The 18,769-nt window shown below is 46.2% G+C and overlaps 8 protein-coding genes across 8 annotated transcripts; 2 read left to right on the forward strand and 6 right to left on the reverse strand.

The window, feature by feature from the left end:
• Positions 1-29: 29 nt before the first annotated feature.
• On the reverse strand, positions 30-1,100 carry N7466_000030 (zinc finger MYND domain-containing protein; the record flags this gene model as incomplete). Its single annotated transcript, XM_057159428.1, has 1 exon — positions 30-1,100. One exon carries the CDS (start codon positions 1,098-1,100, stop codon positions 30-32), a length of 1,071 nt encoding a protein of 356 aa, XP_057025676.1.
• Positions 1,101-2,757: 1,657 nt separating this feature from the next.
• On the forward strand, positions 2,758-4,126 carry N7466_000031 (uncharacterized protein; the record flags this gene model as incomplete). The annotated part of the gene is made up of 3 exons (XM_057159429.1): positions 2,758-3,191; positions 3,259-3,361; positions 3,428-4,126. 3 exons carry the CDS (start codon positions 2,758-2,760, stop codon positions 4,124-4,126), a joined length of 1,236 nt encoding a protein of 411 aa, XP_057025677.1.
• A 1,219-nt stretch (positions 4,127-5,345) lies between these two features.
• On the reverse strand, positions 5,346-10,057 carry N7466_000032 (uncharacterized protein; the record flags this gene model as incomplete). The annotated part of the gene is made up of 5 exons (XM_057159430.1): positions 5,346-5,903; positions 5,962-6,419; positions 6,484-9,715; positions 9,778-9,962; positions 10,024-10,057. The coding sequence occupies 5 exons, from the start codon at positions 10,055-10,057 to the stop codon at positions 5,346-5,348; spliced, it is 4,467 nt and encodes a 1,488-aa protein (XP_057025678.1).
• Positions 10,058-10,597: 540 nt separating this feature from the next.
• Positions 10,598-12,498, reverse strand: N7466_000033 (uncharacterized protein; the record flags this gene model as incomplete). Its single annotated transcript, XM_057159431.1, has 2 exons — positions 10,598-12,177; positions 12,255-12,498. 2 exons carry the CDS (start codon positions 12,496-12,498, stop codon positions 10,598-10,600), a joined length of 1,824 nt encoding a protein of 607 aa, XP_057025679.1.
• A 1,064-nt stretch (positions 12,499-13,562) lies between these two features.
• On the reverse strand, positions 13,563-14,593 carry N7466_000034 (CCDC90 family protein; the record flags this gene model as incomplete). The annotated part of the gene is made up of 3 exons (XM_057159432.1): positions 13,563-13,620; positions 13,674-14,007; positions 14,065-14,593. The coding sequence occupies 3 exons, from the start codon at positions 14,591-14,593 to the stop codon at positions 13,563-13,565; spliced, it is 921 nt and encodes a 306-aa protein (XP_057025680.1).
• A 327-nt stretch (positions 14,594-14,920) lies between these two features.
• Positions 14,921-16,010, reverse strand: sec53 (phosphomannomutase SEC53; the record flags this gene model as incomplete). The annotated part of the gene is made up of 5 exons (XM_057159433.1): positions 14,921-15,170; positions 15,266-15,340; positions 15,403-15,719; positions 15,782-15,844; positions 15,909-16,010. The coding sequence occupies 5 exons, from the start codon at positions 16,008-16,010 to the stop codon at positions 14,921-14,923; spliced, it is 807 nt and encodes a 268-aa protein (XP_057025681.1).
• A 657-nt stretch (positions 16,011-16,667) lies between these two features.
• N7466_000036 (putative DnaJ chaperone (Caj1)) lies at positions 16,668-17,530 on the reverse strand (the record flags this gene model as incomplete). Its single annotated transcript, XM_057159434.1, has 4 exons — positions 16,668-17,235; positions 17,333-17,393; positions 17,446-17,460; positions 17,524-17,530. 4 exons carry the CDS (start codon positions 17,528-17,530, stop codon positions 16,668-16,670), a joined length of 651 nt encoding a protein of 216 aa, XP_057025682.1.
• Positions 17,531-18,231: 701 nt separating this feature from the next.
• Positions 18,232-18,747, forward strand: N7466_000037 (uncharacterized protein; the record flags this gene model as incomplete). Its single annotated transcript, XM_057159435.1, has 1 exon — positions 18,232-18,747. The coding sequence occupies one exon, from the start codon at positions 18,232-18,234 to the stop codon at positions 18,745-18,747; it is 516 nt and encodes a 171-aa protein (XP_057025683.1).
• Positions 18,748-18,769: the final 22 nt, after the last annotated feature.

Here is an 18,769-nt window from a genome sequence, read left to right on the forward strand (position 1 = left end):
CAGTTATTCACCGTCTTGTGAAATCAAGCTCAAAAACCACGCTTCCGCCGGAGCAAGGCAATGGCCCCAGGGGTTTCAAACCAGCAGTAGACATGGCACAGGAACAAATCTTTAGCTTGCGCCAGGCTATGGTTCGACAATTCTTGTTGCGTGGGTCTTTCAACAAGAGAGTTGTTAGGATTGTGCAAAGCCAACTTGTTCCAAAAACGCGGGTTTCGGTCGTTCACTTCAGCGAGCAAGAGGTCAACTTGGGCGGCTATCGTAGTAATCTCTGCTATGAGGTCTGTGCTGTTCATGATCCCACGATTGGTAGTAACCGTGCGGCTTTCTGGGATATTCAGAAGAACCATATCGAGGACTTCTCGTGGAAACTTGGAGCCCAGTGCCGTTCTTGCTACATCAAGGCGCATCAAATCGAGCAGCAACTTCACTTTGAAGAATGTCATGAGCACGAGCAAGTCGAGGATTCTGTGGTACCAAAAACTGTCGGTGGGCTGGATCATGAAATCGATAGATTCCAAGACATTCTCATGGTGAAAAGTTCCATCTATCATTTGGAAGATGCATAAAGCCTTGATAGAGTCGTAAAGCTCTTGATCTTGACCAAGTCTAGCAGTAGCTTCGAGGGCAGCACAATGAAAGTCCAGCGAGTTTGCGAAGAGTAAGGCGTTGCAGCGCTGGAAGTGCCCCTTTTGCGCTTGAACGGATTTGACAGTATTGATTCGTCGCAGAAACACGGTCAAAGAAGACTGATGATAGGCCTGGAAGAGTTGAAGCATAGCAGGATCCGGGAGTTGCATCAAGGGGAGCAAATTAGCTCCAGAGTGGAATCCTCTCGTATTTGTCGTATTTGCCTGTGCATGAGCTTCGGCAGATTGAAGAGCTAATTTCTCGTTTTTCACTGCATCACAGACAAATCGGTGTGTACGGCGATGGGCACGCTGGTGGTCTGGGCCGCAGTAAGAAACGACGTAACAAGCAGAGCATGTCCTAATGTTTTTCTCCTCGCCACAAACGGCACAGCCCGATTGAAGGCTATTTGCTACTTTCGGCAACGGAGCCCTGTCACCGATAGCCCAACGCTCCTCCAAAGTCAACATGATGGGCAAAGAGATATTTGACTTCCGTGGGTAGAGCAAGATTGAAGGGGAGAAAGGGACGGGGGAAGAGGAGTGGGGGAGAAGCTTGGGAAGTGTGAGAAGTGAAAAAGTAAGAAAGACAAGGGACGCGTTGGGCTGAGTGGGAAACCTGACAGTGTTTGCCTGCAGTACCTTATCCACCCTTGATGCGATTTCGAACAAAAAATCAACATTGAATTGGCCATAAACATCGCACATGCAGTTTTCAATTGTCGCGCTCAGACCAGAGGATAATTTGACAAGTGACAAGCGTACGCATACGCGTAGCATAATGGATCCATCGAATGCTATTCACTTCCAGCGGATATCCTCCTTGAAATTTCCTTTTCGAGGCAGTTGTGGCTTTATAACTCATGGATCAAAAACAGACATATACCTAAATCGCGAGAGATCTAAGTCTATCACCGGAGGATCATGAGTCTCGCCAAGATGGTCTACCTACCTTTTGAAGTATGTACATACACTATAGTATGAAGCTTCTGGACCTATTCTAATATAAATCGCATCCTTTTTGGTTATAGAATCCACGGGGAATCAATCAGGCATTTCGTGAGGTTATAGACTCGAGTTAGTTCGAAAAGCCATGTAAGTCCTGATTGAAAAAGGTGACATTGTCAGCGGATAGAAATATCAAAATTCTGGGATGTTGGACGTAAGTGTTGGAAACATTGCAGTAGAAGTGTTGGTCTAGCTCTATGTCCTTCGATTTCAAAGGCTTCCAAGTGCTCTTGGTAGATATAGAGGAAAACAAAAGAGAGAAACGAAAACAGTTCGAGTCGAGCTGGTGAGATTTGACAGTGTTTGTTGTGTTTGTTGTGTTTGCTTAATAGCCTTGCCAGTTACCTCAAGTGCTTCATTTTACCATGATTCACCGTCTTACAAGACTCATATGTGATGGGGAGAACAAATTCAAAATTACACCGAAAATCTTGTATCCAACTTCAATATTGTCAATATTTGTCGGGTTAAATCGCTGCTTCTCCTTACCGAAGAGGAAAGATAATAGTCAAGACATACATTTTCTGAGGTCGCGAGTGCCGATATGTACGCGACTACATACCACTGTATATGTATGTATTTGATACTTAAAGGCATTCGAACATTGATGCGAGCCACTGAGTGACACATGAAAAGCCCAGGTGCATAGTACTTCTGAAAAGATGCTACTAAATCAAATAATGTGATCCGGCATTTAAGTAGCTGGAAATGGAGATGCGATCCCTTGTGATATGGCGGGACCAAGTTACTAGGATGGGAATAGCGCGTGACTCTTCAAACGCGTTACGTGAATAAAAAGATCTAGTATAAACCTTTCGGTAGCACGGATCCCTTCAGATATTTCTTGTTACCCCCCACCGATGACTCCTCCGCATCTATTGACTCAAGCTGCTTCCGAAAAGTAAGATACTGGCAACCAAAACAAAATTCATGGTCACTATGATGGCTTCTTTCAACTTGAGTGAGCCGGGCCTAGATCTTGTCAAGGAGGAGCCATTCAACCCTACAGTAGGTATATTCTAGTTATGGCTTCCATTTCAGTTGAATCGACATATCTGTGCTAAAACCCCACCCTAAATAGATCCATATCAACTACGTGCCACCTGAAAAGAAAATCACGATGCAAGATTTGCTCTTGAGCAAAAGTGAAACCGCAACCCCTATTGCAGGAACAGTACCCTTCCCATTACTGTCACCACAAGGCGTGAGAGCCTATCGAAAGGCATTGTTTCAACAGAATGTGATTGAAAAGTGCGCAAGTTCGCCTTTTCCGGGTACACTGGTTCTTCGAGACGCAGTCAAACACTCTTCATTTATTAGAGATTTTTGGACTCACCCCGAGACAATGAGAATAGTATCTGACGCTTCTGGGGTGCCTTTAGAGGTGGTCATGCCCACGGAGATTGGACATACAAATATTCAGGCTGAGGGAGCCACGATTGCAGAGATGGTAAGCAACCTGAAAGTCGAGCCGTCAGTAGAGAAAGTGGAGTTGAGTCCGGCTGAACGGGCTTATGATCCTCTAAAAGATGAAACATCTATTATACCCTGGCAGTAAGTCTCTAAAATCCCCCCTCCCTCATCTATATGACTCAGAGAGACGGCACTGATGTTATACAAGCTATGACTCTTATCCTTATGTCTGTGTGCTCATGCTAAGCGAGACTAATGGCATGGTCGGTGGAGAAACTTACATCAAAAGAGGAGATGGCAAATCCCAAAAGGTATTCGTCCAAATCTCAGTTTCACTAGTAGAGGGGAAAAAAACAGTCAAATTGAATTTCATACAGGTCGAGGGTCCACAAATCGGACACGCAGTAATGCTGCAAGGAGGAGAAGTCCAGCACCTGGCAGCTCGAGCTAAGGGAGTCAAAGAACGTATTTCTACCATCACCTCCTATCGGTCAAAGATTCCAAACACATACGACTCAAGCTACATCACCAACATCCGGCCTTATGCAGATCTCGGATCGCTCTACCCCGAATGGACTCGCTATCGCCTGCGAAAGCTACGAGATGAAATTAGTTATTATCTCGACAAGGCCGAGAATGAATCAAGCTCTGCTTTTCAAAGAGAAGAATTGCAAAATATTATAAATCAGCAGATTGAGTATTTGCACCGAACTTCTCGCCAGATGGTCTCTCCGGAGTACAAAGAGCGGATCCTGAAGAAATACGGCAAAGCAGCCTATTATGATGTCTTTCGGATTTGGGAGACCGTTCAGGAATTGCCAGAGTTTGAGAGTCTCGCATCCTTGACGGATCAAGAGCGAGGTTGGATGCCGGAGAGTGTATATTGGATGGATCTTCAAAAGTCCATTGAGATCATTCGAATCAAGAATCCGCTACAGAGCACACTTGGTACTCATCTGTGGACTAAGCCACGGAAGTTTTACATGGGCGATGAGTTGCTGCGGCAGGGCTTGAACGAAGTATTTTTAGACTGGCTTGGAAGCTCCGGTCTGTGGGATATTTATTGCAGGTCTTGAATGTCAAACCTTTTTGTATTCTAGTATCAGCTTACATGCACTCAAGAGTAAAATCCACATAGTCTGGGAATAAACCATTCAATGTTGAATTAAATGAAGGTAACACGAGCAACATTTGAAGAAGTTCTCGATAGAAACAGCAAGGGAAAAAAACCCCCCCAAAAAAGAGAGAGACGAGCCATCAATTAAGCTCTTTGCATTGTCCATCCTTACACCCTTCACATAACCTGCTATTATGTGGACCCTTGCTCAACTTCCTCAACCGAGGTTTTGCCTCCATAGGCAATCCACTCCACTTCTTGATTCGATAAGCAACTCGGTCGGCGTAAGAGTCATCCAATTCCGGCCGACTGAGAAGCTCACAGCGCTTGCAGCGCTGATAATAAACCCTAGCGTTGTATCGTGACCCAGGGTAAAGTCGAATACTGATCGTAATCATTTTGCTCGACCAGCCATTTGAGGGACATGAGCTAGTCCTACACACAAACCGGCCCATGATGTTTGTATTGTAGGATTTTTCGCAAGCACCAGGGTCATCAGTTGGGTAGAATTCGAATTGCTGCAGATTGGCTTTTGTGAGAAGTCTGCAGACTTCTTCGTGTAGATCGGGATACAAAGAACATGTCTCTGTCTCGAATCTAGGCTTGTTGGATTTCTTTCAACGTGGCATTCTGTTGATCTTGGAGGGGATGTGGACCTTGAAATACGAATATATTGAGGCCTAGTTCATGCCAAAAGAACGAAGACTCGGGACATATGATTATAATTATGTACCAGTGTTGTCGGAAAGAGGGGGAATTCGAAAATACTTGTTTGCTATTCCAGAGAGCGTAGGTGTATTAATGTTGTGTAGTAGATATTCTTTTTGGCTAATGGCGCATGACCACTTGTAAGGGCTGATTTGCATGGGTTGGATTGGTGACAGCATCATTGACGTGTTCATACATGCGTAATTTGAAATACAAATACCGACATCCCTACTAATATTGAAGCCAATCAAATAACCCTCCAGTCCACCTACGATCAGTGAGAAAGACCAAACTACTCAAGAGCACGTGAGTGAATAAATGTACACTTGACTCATGTACGTAGTTCGGGCAAAAAATTGAGGATGGAATTTAAAGATGGTTACTCAACATTGAATACTGTGGGAAATAGCAATCCGCATTTGGCTAAATGGAAATAAATAGGTATAATAAATACATGTCGTCAAGATCGATCATAGTAAGTTCGTCTCGTCTCTTCTTTGATCGGCAGCCTCGCCTCGCAAGAACCTGCTGATTTTCCTCTCCGCATCAGCTGAATGTTGATTGCGATCCTCTTTGTGGATGGAGTTTCCAAAAAGACACTGCCATAGATCATCCTTCTTAACTAATTCTCCACCTGATGAACCATTTGTCATCAAATTTGTTGAACCTGCATCTTGAATTTCCATGGAATTGGCAGAGTCAATAGCCGTTTCCGTCAGATCATTAATCAAGGATTCGTCAAAGTCTCCAGAGATTGTTGAGCGAGAACTTGTCTGCTTTTTCTCCTTTTCAATGATATGGGCTAGTCGACGAGCAACAGAAAGCTCATAGATAGACTCTTCCACCGTACCGGAGACAAGATACATCCAAACGGTAGTGGAGCGATGTTGGCCGATTCGATGTACTCGAGCGATGGCTTGCAGTTCAATCGCAGTGTTGATCAGAGGTTCACACAAAAAGACATGAGTGGCATTAATCAATGTCAACCCTGATGACTGCGCTTTCCCGTGCAACAAGAAACATTCAACCTGCGGAGACCCGTCAGCCAGACTGGTTAGATTAGCACATATATCAGCATGGACTTACTGCAGGATCCTTTTTAAAGCTATCAATGCCACCAGGGCGGTCAATACTGCTGCTGACGATCTTGAAGCGATAGAGAGCCCTTTCTAAAACCTCCAAGAAGTTCTTGTACTGAGAAAAAATGATTGACTTAGCTCCAGGATCATGCTCTCGAAGCCATATGATATGCCGTGCAATAGTATCGATCTTGGTGCCGAATGAGCCATCTAGGTCGATATTCTTGATCTCATTTAAAAGACCAGAGCTGATGTCACTGTAGATCGCATTCTTTGAATGGCGTTCATGATCAAACTTGATGCTTGATTCTTCCTCTTGAGCGACCAATTCTTGTGGCTTGTAGGTAATCTGATGAAAGTCGCTGAGTTTTAAGGACTTTTTACAAGTCGGGCAGCTTCGATGATGTTGCCACCAGGTTCGCAAGCAGTCTGTGCAGTATTTGTGACCGCAAACAGTCAAGACACCTAGATGAAAAGTGGGCATTAATAAACCGGGGAGATTCTTAAGTTGTTAATAGATGATACATACCAATTTCGAAGCCTGATTGACAGATGATGCAGATTCTGTTCAACTCTTCAGAGCCGGACTCATCTCGAAGATGAATGAGGTATCGCCTCTTGGACTTCAAAGAAGATATTTTTGTTTCGAGCTTTTGTTCTTGGCTTAACTTGGAAGCAAAAAGTTCTTCATTCATAGGCTTCCCGGCACTCTCATCGTCATAAGGTGCAACTGTGTCCGAGATCTGCTGTAGGTGTCGGTAGTACTCCAACCTGACATTCATTGTGTCACGAAACATTTCAACTTCCCTCTCCATGCTGGCCGACACTTTGAGCTGCTCGGCAATCATCTGTCCAGCACTTTTCAAAATCTCGGTAACCAATTCGAGTTCAGCGCGAGCCCGTGTACTTCCTCCAGTCGCGTGCCAATCAAGAGAGGTCACCAGGCTGCGTAGTTCACTGACAATGCTACGAAGCGATCCTAATTCAGGATTGGGCATGATTTCACTGCGAGTATTCATTATGGAAAGAAACAGCTTTGGAGAAGGTCCTTCATCTTTCTGTGCTTGAATGATACCAGCCTTCGCCTCGTGAGCGATGAGAATGTTTGTCTGTCCGGTGAGGGCATCATGGCGATCAGCGTAGACTGTCCGCAGAGCTTCCATATAGACGTACATCTCATCTTGATGTTTGGTCGATCGCTCATACTCGTTGCCCTCAAGTTCGACATCCTCTTCTTGGTCAATAAGCGACTGAGAAACAAGCTTGATCATTACATCTCGCCATTCGATGTATTGTTTAGCATTTTTGTTCAAAGCCGTGCACAAGTCGTCGAATTTTTGGAGCAGCGGATATGTGTCGAGTTCCTTGTTGTACCGGTGGGGAGTTATCGTTTGAATTTGAACAAACTGTCTTTTGTGCGTTTTCACCCTGATCATTTTCAGATATCGTTCGACCTTTTGGGAAATTTCGGTCAACATCTCTTTGCGGATGATTTTAGCCGCCTCGTAGCCTTCCTCTTCTTTTTTCTCTAGCGATTGGAAGTCCACAGACTCGGGCTGGGTAAGATCGGGATCGCTTTTGATCTGGTAGTATGCGTTTGCAGTGAAAAAGACAGCGATATGCTGAACCTCGAGAGCAGCGCGCAGCCTCAGTCGACATTGGCCCATACGACTATTCTTATCTGCTTCTTCAATTTCCTCGTCGCTCAAATCTTCTGATGGATCTGCCGAGGTGCCTTTCAGGGCATCTTCTAGAAGTCGTAGCTGTTCTCTGCTATCTTCAACCAATCTGGTAGAATACTCCAAAGCTGCCTGCCAGAGAGCTAGGGCCTCCTTCCGACGCTTAGCGTTCTCTAAAAATTGTCCTCGGCGGAGCTGGGATAGGAGAAGATTTCGCTCTTCAGTGCGTATTGAGGTATCAGTATTCTCAATCATAACTTCAAGTACCTCATCAACGGTGCGAAGTGGTCCATTTCCAGCACCCAAAGCACGTCGATTGCTGCCACTGACTTCAGGATGAAGACAGGTCTGGCGGAGTCGTGTCAACCACGAACGGAGTCGTTCAACTGTGCCCGGGTCTTCTGGATTCCAGTCATTATCAAGCGGTGTTCCTGTTGCATTTAGCCCACACTGTTCACACATTTCCTCGAAGAGTTGGCCATAATGTTGTTCTTCAATAGCGGTAAACGGGGTGGTGATAACAATTCTCTTCTGTTGTGGCAAACGAAGTTCGTCCCGAACACGATCCTTAGTATGCCGAAGTGCAATTCTTTGAATGATATCCACCAAAATTGGCCCAAACCTGGAATACAACCGAGTCCACAATGTATTAGAGTTGCAGAATGGGTAATATCGAAGGAATAAGAGAAGACCAAACAGATCATCAATATTACGTCGAAGCGGCGTGCCCGTGACGGCCCAGGCATTGATCCTAGGAATCAAGCGGGCAACCTTGGCCGCATTACTGACTCCACTCTCAATCATTTGGGCTTCGTCAAGGCAAACCCGCCACCATGAGATCCGGACCAATGGTGATTTGCGGGGTTCAAATCTCTTCTGATGGCGCAGGTTTCGCTTTGGTGCTGTATCAGTGTAATAGACCTCCCGAGCAATGACGTTGTACGTGGTCAGCACAACATCAAATTCAGCAAGTTCTTCGATCGTTAAATCATCCGAGCCTTCTTGAACACGTTTGATTCCTGTATAGTGATGCACTCGTAGCTCTGGGGCATGTTGCTGGAACTCTTGTCTCCATTGCTCAAGGATTGCAGGCGGGGTGATGATCAATGTGGCCCCCGATTCTCTCAATCCGTCAGAATCAAGCTTTAGCTGAATGGAGCGTCTATTCAAGCTAACGAGAGCGATAATTTCGACAGTTTTCCCTAATCCCATCTCCTCTGCGAGAATACCACCTTTAATATGATCTGCTGCATCATCTCCCCATTGTGAGATATCCGTGGCAATGATCATAAAAAGATGGCTAAAGTAGCAGGTCCGTCCATCCGCATCTTCCATCTTCTGGAAGGATGCTGGAATGCCACCAGTGGAGGATGAGGGAACTATGGTGGGAGTGAGATCTCCATTTGACTGAAGCTCCATTCCTTCTCTCTGAAGGAGCCATCGAACAGCTCTCTTCTGGAAGGGAAACAGTTCACAGACCATATTCGGACATTTGATGTCTGTCGACGCTTTTTCGGTGTTTTGAGGCACGTGAACACTCTCGTAAAATCGTTGAGGGGACCAGGCCTGAGGAGGACCAAGTAACTTTTCACGAAGCGAACGTGTCGTGGAGACACTCCCAGGAAGTTCAAAGGCTTCACGTAGGGCATATTTTCCGAAGACATGCAAGACTGGATCTCGAAGGTGCACAATGTCTGGAATTTCCAAGGAGTCCCGCCAAAGTATTGTTACTTCCAAGCAGATAAAGTTTCTTTTGATTGATAATGTGGCTTGGTAACATGAGACCGAGGGGCCATTGACGTATTGGTTTGTGGAAGGAAGTCTACTTGCAAGGTCGAGCTGCTGGAATAAGTTGGATAGCTGTGGGTCGTCAAAAGTCTGCTGAAAAATGTTTGCTCCTCCTGCCCCGATATTTTTTAATTCGAGTATGTAGGAGCTGTCATTCGCCGAGGGGAGTTCTGAGGTCGATGATGAGATATTATCGATCGAATGTATTGGGGTAATGCCGAGGAGAACAGGAAGCCGGCCAGAAGACTCGCTTTGGATTCCATTGGCAATCAATTCAGTGGTGTCTGTGAATTTCTGAAAACAAAGGCAAGAAATTAGCCACTTTATTATGAGCAATGGTTCCACTTCACACTTACCATGCGCAGTTCCAGCCGAGCTAACGGAATGTATCCCAATGGTATGTCTTCCGGAGAAACACCCTGTTCCCAACCTAGACTGGATGGGACAGGTTTGCTGATCTTCCGCCGCTTAGTGGGTGGCGTGTTCCCATCGAAGGAATCGATTTGCTCAAGAGCGGAGAGCAGTGACCGGAGGACGGAGTCTTGATCGAAGACATGTTAGTGAGTTGCTTTGTGAAGATTGCAGTGCCTCAATTATCATACCAGGAATATGGGCCTCCTCGACGAGCCCAGCCATCATGAACCGCACCTCAAGATTGCTTTTTGGTTTCCATACAAGACGGAGAGAGAGAGGATTGAGGAAAAGCGCGTCTGCCTCCATAAGAATAGGCGCTATCGTACTATCTTATCGCTATCGCTATCGCTATCGTATCTTATGATCACGTGGAGATAGCGTATAGTTCTCCACTATGATGTTTTATGTGGAGTCTCACAATCCACTCCATGGCGAGCTTCAGGGTTCAACTAGTACCATCTCACCCTTTATACTACTCCGTACTGGGGTGCCTTTGATTTTTTCTTCATCATCATATGATATCCCCAGTTGGCAGCTGAAAAATGAATAATACGAAAGCACTAGTGAGTAGTGACTATGTACACTTCAAGATTGGATGCATCAAGGGCTACTCCCCAACTGGGAGCTAGAAACCTTCATCTAGAACTCTGTGCACATATGCGTGGCGTTCTTGTAGGCAGGACAGGGGAGGCTTTGTCATTCAAGGTTGGAATTTTTTTTTGGAAAAAAATTGCATAAAGTGTGAATGGGCTCACATGAAATCTAGTAGGACACAAGACTGCCTGGCCCTCTACCTAGCATACTTCTCACACTGCCTCTTCCAATAGTACCAGTGCTATGAGATGATGTTTTCTCTTGACTATCAGATTGGCTGTCAGAAACCACACTACCTCCACTGGCCTTGACAGTCCTTGAGTATTCTACTCCATTTGCTGTACTTTGAAAATCATCCAGTGTAGTGCCTGTGGAAGTTGTGTTTTCTCCGGAGACGGCTCCATAGTATGCTTTCCCAGACTGAGTTGTGGAAAGCTTAAAAGGCCCAGAGTTCATGGTAAATGTAGATATGCCTGGACCGCCAGTGGACTCGATTTCAAGACCTCGCTCCATCCAAGACTCAATGGTCTCAGAGTCAGATGTCAGACCGTAGGTTGCATTGACCAGCAAAGGATAGCTGAAGGTTGTCTCATTGGAGCTTGAGTTCTCGCCAAGTTTAGCAATGGTATTTTTACCTGACGTGAGCTGCTTGTTCACCTGGCTATACCCGGCTTGGTTGAGGTACCCATAGTTATAGAACGAGAGTGTCTGTGACCAGGCATACTTGGAGGAAGTGGACTTGAATGTCCTCTCAGCTACCACTGAGTATGACAAGCTCTCGTTTTGTACAAGGTCTCGAGTGATAGTAAACTTTGGCTCGGGTGCTTCCACGACTGGGGCGGTGGCTTGGCTCGCTTCTCTAGTGGTCACAGCAGATGTGCTTTTATCATCGCTATCGGTATAGAGGAAAATGTTTCCGGTAACCACCCAGTATGAGTTTACGGTATTGGCGAGAATAGCAGTGCCGTCACTGGAAACATTCAGACCGGTGACTCTGATCTCAAATGCATGCTCTTGGCCATCTTGAACCAGCGGCAAAAATGGCGAGATGTCAATTTCTGACTGCCGAAGATCGAAAGCATCAATGCCGACGATAGGATGCCAAAAACCAGGTGCCACACCGCCAGTGAAGATGATGGGGAAAGGCCAGACAACACCGGCAAGGATCCCGTCGATGTAGAGTTGGATCTCTCGGAAAGGAGAGTATCCATATTCTTCTCCCACGGTATCTTCAAAGTCCTCTGAATCCTCGGTGAAGACATTAGACCACCAGAATTCTTCCTCGGACTGCCCACATGCAGAGATTGAAACAACAGCACGCGATGCAGCATCTGGAATTGTGTATGAGACGGTTGTGTTATCAGCTGGCACGGTGAAGGCGCTAGATGAATTGGAAGATGCTTTCCTAGCCGACAGTGGAAGAATAATGTCGGCGGTTCTTGCATTGTTTTCGTATGAGAAATGTGCTGTCAAAGTCACATTGTATGGTCCAGTATAAACATCCGTGATAATGTTCCCCAGGTCAAAGATAAGCGTCTGTTGTTCGTGCCACAGAACATTATACTGAGACATTTCTTTAATATAAGACCACACAACGCCAGTTGACGTTGGCTCGGCGGTTGAGGTGCGGAAAACCTCGACGTCTCCCAGGTACATGAGGCCTAAACGGTCGTACTGAACACCACGAGAAGTGACCGTCATGTTTATATGGACGGTATCAAATCGACAGCTTGGGGGTATATAGCTTCCTGGGAAATCGTGTATCAGAATTGAAACTCATGAACAGAATACAGTGGGAACTTTGGAAGCACGATGGTGAACTTACCAACATATGGGACTCCATAGCTTTCGGCAAATTCGTAGTCCATCAACAGCACATCGACATCACAGCCAGTGGTTCCATGAGAGGTAGTTGATACCGGTTGATATACCTGAAGCACCTCTTGGAACCCCGTGGCATCGGCAGTATCTATAGAGGAGCGTTCTACCGGTCGGAACTGACTAGGAGACGATGATACTCGTGGGATCTGTCCCAGCAGAAGCAATGAAGATGATATCAATGGCCACATTTCTACTCAGGTCCTCGAGGCTCGCCAATGCCTACTATGGAGACGGGATTGAGAAGAGTTTTGAAGGACAAGAAAAGCCCTGACTTGATTGAAAGGAGAAAAAACCACAATAGTCCAACCAGTGCATGATAAGTAACTCCCCGGGCAGTCGGCGTTTTGAGTCTCCAGACATAATGACAATGAGGGGCAGGCACGCTAGTGTAAACTGGTTTATTGCAAAAGTGCAACAATGAGGAGAAACAGACGCTACTTCCTGGCTAGTGGAGAAGATTATGTCCGCATGAAGGATGCAATATCCACATCCACTAGTAGATCATGTAAAGGCCGCGTTTACCCCTGACGATAAGGGATGTCCATCGGAGTTCCGGATACTCATTTCACCATTGCCTCATTTTTCAAGAAATTGCACTTTGTGATTAACTATTCTCGAATCATAAAGCGATGACGATTCCGTCTCGGCTAATGATGATTATGAGAATCTAAGAAGAGAATTATCTCTGATGTTATCTTCGGCAACCTGGAGCCTTGGATTGGACTAAGACTGGCAAAGGAAAATGATAAGATTTAAATGAATGAAGACTGTTAGACTAATCCATACATGTAGACTATAGGTGTCTAAAAGGCAAAGGTCTTGCATCGCGATGATAAAATCCCTGATCTGCCATTACTGTTTTCTCCTTTATTGTGAACTAAGCAGGCAAGAAATGTAACAACCGGTATAGTAGTTAGTCGGTATGGGGGTTAGTAAGATGAAGTTCAGTGATCGAGTAGAATCGTTTTCAACATGCTAGTAATAAAGCCATGTTTCTATTAGGGAACTCCAGGGTATGTCGTCAATGTTATGGACTATTTTTGGAGTATGGAATGCGTGGTATCCATGTTGTGGTCCACGTCTGACGAATCAACCGTTGATGGCTTGGATAAAAGCCGGACGAGTAGAGAGAAACTTGTACATGACAAAAGGAAAGCCAGAGATCCCCCGATCTCGTTTATGATGAAGAAAGTAACCAAAAAAAAAAAAACACTCCGCAGCCATGCACCCACATTCAAACCTGATTTTTTTTTTACATAAACAGACGCCAAGCACCAAGAATCAAAGCGGCAGTACCAGTGCAGACACCCCTATAGAAGTCAGTAATAATCCATGAAGAGATAGAGAAGTTCGGGTGTCATACATAAGCCACTGGAGAGTGGAGAATTTGACAGCTTCAACTCGTTCCCTTAAACCTGCCACTTCCTGCTCAATCCGTGTTTCGGTCTCCTTGATCCTCATCTCTTGGCCGTTGGCCTCCTCGCGAATCCGGCCCTTTTCCAGATTCAGGTCTAGACGAACCGACGCTTGTGTTCGACCAATTTCATCTCGCAGGCGTGAGTTAAGCTTGGCCAGATCGGCAGAAATCTTCTCGTGGGATGAGCGAGTAAGCTGAGCTTCTGTTGAATCGGCGTTCACTAGTTCAGAGCGTAGTTTGGCGAAGTCGACCTTTTGGGTGTAGGTCGATCTCTCTGAATCTGTTGGGCCATTGTTAATAAGCGAGGAAATATGGGGAAACAGAAGAAATGACTAGCCTTCTCGAAGCACCATGGTCCTTGTCAAATTTTGAATGGACTCCTGAATAATATCGTTCAATACCCGCATCATGGCCACAGCCTGTTCCTCGCTGAACCCCTCGGCCTGTAGCCGCTTCACAAACTTCAAGGTATCAAAATGGTGATCACGAGGGCGGATCGGCGTCGCATGGAAAGCGCGCTGGGCAGGCTTGAATGTTGCGACATAGACTCCATTATGACGAATGGGGTTGCCGAGGGATTCAGGTGACGGGCGTGTCGCAACAGGGAAAGTTCGCTGAACAAGGGTAGAAGCAAAGCGAGAGTCTCGGATGGATGTAGAGTAGGCCCTTGGTGACTGGGATGATGCGGTTATCGAGGGGATCTGTTGATGAAGAGGACTCCAGGTCAAAAGATGTTGCTGCCGTTGCCTGGTCGCAAGCGCTGGTTGGTGGTGGTAGGAAACATGTGGTCGAGACGATGAGCTGTTCCATGTGAGGCGAGGTAGGATAGTCCGAGGCACCTCTGCGACATGTTTTTGAGGCGCCATATCGCATATGAGTTTCAAGATTATTGGAAAATCCTCTTGTGACAGACTACTAGAGTGACGCAGGGAAGAGAATTGAAGGGGGTGACTAAGGTGCCGGAAAGATCGACAACTTCCCCGGTGCGCCCCGCAATTCCTCGGGAAACACCAAATGATGTTCTTACTAGTAACTTCTTAGTAGTAGACCATATCTCATTTTCTTTTCTTTTATTGAATCTATCTTGATCTCTCGCATACAACCGTCAAACATGACTTCAGCCTCCAGATCCACATGCTCACCGTACGGACAGTCTCTTAAACAGGTAAGCTTATGACCCTATCTGACACTATTTAAAGGTCAAAAAGCTCCGTTAGCTGCTTCATGGTATCATCCGGGTTCTCAACCGAATGACCAATAGTTCGGGGGTCGGAGTAAATCTCATAATCATTGCCTCCAACAAAACACTTATCGCCGAAGAAGTGAATGTTCTTGTACTCAGTGCCTGTAATGTCCTTTTCGGCTGCAACATGCTGCAAGCAGTAAGTCTTGTCCCAGCCAGCAGGGAAGACATCGAAAGAGATTTGGCCGCCAATCGAAAATCTGTGTAACAAAAAGTATCAGATCACATATTCAAAGTAGGCATTTGTTTATATCTGTTTGTTTCAAGTACCGGACACCTGCAGGTGGGGACTTACGTGAGGCCATAGGCTGGGAACTGCTTTTTTAAGGCCTCCACCAAATCCTTTCGAATGTTGTGGATCTTATCATACCTGATATAACAACTTATCAGTCCATTTATTGTTTTTGGAAGAACATTTCAGTATAAACTCACGCCTCAAATTCATCTCTTTCCTCCACACTGGCGTTACGTCCAACTGGGCTGACATTGATCATACCATTGCGGAACTCAATAAAGGTACCACGCTTCCTAGGTAACTTGACCTTGGAGATATATGCTAGACAAAAATCTGCCAGCTCCTGATACTTCTCCTCTCCGAGCCATTGAATAAAGCTGTTGCTGGAGAGCAGCGTACCCAAGCGGTAGGCAACAAGACCATTCTCGGGGAAACAGAAATCAAATAGGGTAGTCACATCTACCGTGGCTGACCCCAACTGCTCCTGCTGCTTCGCAAAATTGGAGCCGCCAACCTAGAACATTTGAAGATAAAGTTAGGGAGACGAGTATGAGACGTTGAGGGAAAAGTACGGACATAACCAATAGCACACTTATGTCGCAGACGTGAGAGCAGCTCCAGCATTTCCGGGGTGACAGTCTAGAACAAAATGTACTTTAGTAAATGATTCACATCTAACCATTAGTCAGTGATTTATTCATACTCGTCTGGCCTTGGTCAAGGTCTCATCGACATCAAACAAAACGATAGTGTCCTTGAGCGGACGGGTCTCCAGTGGAGGGAAAACACTCGTGGCAGTGGGCATTTTGAGCAGCGAGGAGTATGAATCCGAAGAACTGAAAATATTGATCAGGAACAACGAGAATCCAAAGAAATAAATAAACTACAGTTGAACGGAGGGGCTCTTCTTTTTCTGACCGGAAGCGGTAGCATTGAAGTACTAAGTGGAGAATTGACGATCTAGTCTCAAAAGCTAGACCAAAGACATTTGATGCGGACACACTTTGCAGATTATGGTAAAGCTGAATCCTGAGATTGAGGTGTTCAAAATCAGAGGTTGACCCATGTAACGAGTTTGGGGTAGATGATATTCGGTCACTATGACCAGCATGTTATCGATAAGCGGTTTTAAGGTGGAAAAGCATCCTAGGAATATTCTACCCCGTGGGATTCAATAGATCAGATATTCCAGCATTATGTCCTATTTGTATTTATAGAGATACCGTGTAGCCTCTAAGAGGCACAAATGTTCGTGCCGAAAAGAGGTATCCCAGCTACATACTACTATGTACTATAAGTGCCGCCAAGGTTCCACATATTTCATCCTTCCCACCGGGGTCAATACCCCGCAAACAGCGGGCCTCGAATAACGCCAAAATCCTGGTCAGGGAAAAGAAGAAAAATCACAAGGAAAGAAAAATAAAAACGAAGGATATCAAGCTGTCGGCAAAAATGATTTTACTCAGTGCCCCATAGCGGATTGGAACACCTTCGCAGCAAGCTCACTCAAGAGTTGTGTCCGATTTGGCTGTGGAAGGTCCAGGAAAACCTCATAGACACTTTTGCCCTTGGCATCACGGACAGCGCCCAGGCGGTTACCCGCGACTGCGCCCGCCAAACCACCAGGAAAGTTACCTACGATGAAACCAAGAGCACCGCCACTTACACCACCAACCACGGCCCAAAACCGTGAGTTGGGACGGGACCTTTGGCCACCTTCGCCGTCTTCCGCCAGCCCCTCTTCGCGCAGCATCTCTTCAAACACCGAGCCAAACTGGTTGGAGTCGCGATCTCCATGGTCCTCACGACTACCGAAACCAAAGCTAGACCACGGGAACCCACCGGAGCCACCCTGGGGTATTTCCTCCTCAGCCTCGGCCTCGTATGCTCGGGTCGCGTCATATTCCCGTCGCCGCCCTGGATCCGATAGCGTATAGTAGGCATCGTTCACTTCCTGGAACTTGCGTGTCCGAGCGGGTCGTTCAGGAGAATCTGCGGGGACTCGATCGGGGTGGCATTTCAACGATTCTCTGTTGCCGAGTCAGCATGCGCTTCAACTTGGGGGCATTTCAAGTTCTCATTGTTTTTATTTTCTGTAAGGGACGGGGGAGGGATATAGACACGAACCTCTTGTATGCCGTGCGAATCTGCTGCTGAGTAGCATCGTGCGAAACGCCTAGAATTTTGTCTGTAGAGAAGTTAAGAGTCATATTCGTTTTATGTGGGGAACCACATCTTACAGTAATCAGGGCTTTCTGTAAAGGCGTTAGTTCATGTCAGTTGAATCTGAATCTCATCAGAAAATAAAGGCAACTTACTTGACATGGTGCTTTAAGTGATATGAATTATACTAAGTTGGATCCAAGAGAGCAATTTCAGACTAGAGATACATCATACTCATTATATTAAAACAAGCCTAATGTCAGTGACGTCGTTGTAGCCTGAGGCACGAACATGTGAATTGTCCCGATTTTAATGACACCTGAGATCTCAGGTGTCTGACACAAACCCCCTGAACACTAAAACCGACTAAAAACAAATGAGTTGCCGTGTTTCGCCCAGCCTCCTTGATTTTCACAGGGGGAAGATTTATCATACTCCTTTGCATGTACTCCGTATTGTTATTTACCACCTCTGAATCTCTTACAGTCTAACTTGGTCAATTGAATTGTCATATCTCTACGTTCTACAATCTGCACAGCAGATCGTGGGTGGAGTAGATATACGCAACAGTCGCGAAGCAGATTGCGCCTCCTGCAGCTCCTAGCGGCTGACCTGCATCTCGCTGAATTTTTCCCTTCACTCTTATTGCCACACAGGAGGCAAAACATCTTCAAAAAGGCCAGGAGGAATTCCTCATTGTCTTCATCCCAAGAGTATAGTACTGAGAAAAAGCTGTCTACGGGCTACATACCCTTGAGCCTTGCCCCGCAATCCAACCAAACCATCATTACGACAAGACATCTGTGATCTTCGCCAGCACGCGAAGCAAGGCTAGGTGACATCTGTCCCCATAATACGTAAAAATGGGTTGGTTCGATGGCCCTTCATCCAGGACCTCAACATCATCGAATGGCTACACACGCCGACGCGCGAGTTCCCCGTCCAACAAATCAAGCTACTCGACCTACCATAGAGGCCATTCAGCGCCATCGATCTTCAGCCTCGGTCGCGGAGGAGGAGGTGGTGGTCGTTCCAGCCCTTCTGTTTTCTCGACTTTTTCCTCCTCTTCGCGCCGAGCTCGACCTCGTGAGGGATTCGTGCAGCGTCTGGTCCGTTCAATCAAGAAGCTATTCCGGGATATCTACCGCTACGCCCGTGAACACCCATTGAAGGTGTTTATGCTCGTTGTTCTTCCCCTCCTCACGAGTGGCGTTTTGCCAAAGTTGTTGGCTATGATCGGCATTCGACTGCCTCACGGTGTTCTCAGTGCCCTTGGTGGTGGATCCTCGAATGCAGCCCGTGGAATGGGAGGCATGGAGGGTAAGGGATTGTCGGACAGCGTCAATTCGCTGGTGAGCTTGGCTAAGATGTTCGCCTAAGCCGACATGGACGCCCTAGGAA

This window comes from Penicillium verhagenii (assembly GCF_028828195.1).
Source record: "Penicillium verhagenii strain IBT 33310 chromosome Unknown utg000002l_segment0_segment0, whole genome shotgun sequence".
In the NCBI taxonomy this organism is placed as follows: domain Eukaryota; kingdom Fungi; phylum Ascomycota; class Eurotiomycetes; order Eurotiales; family Aspergillaceae; genus Penicillium; species Penicillium verhagenii.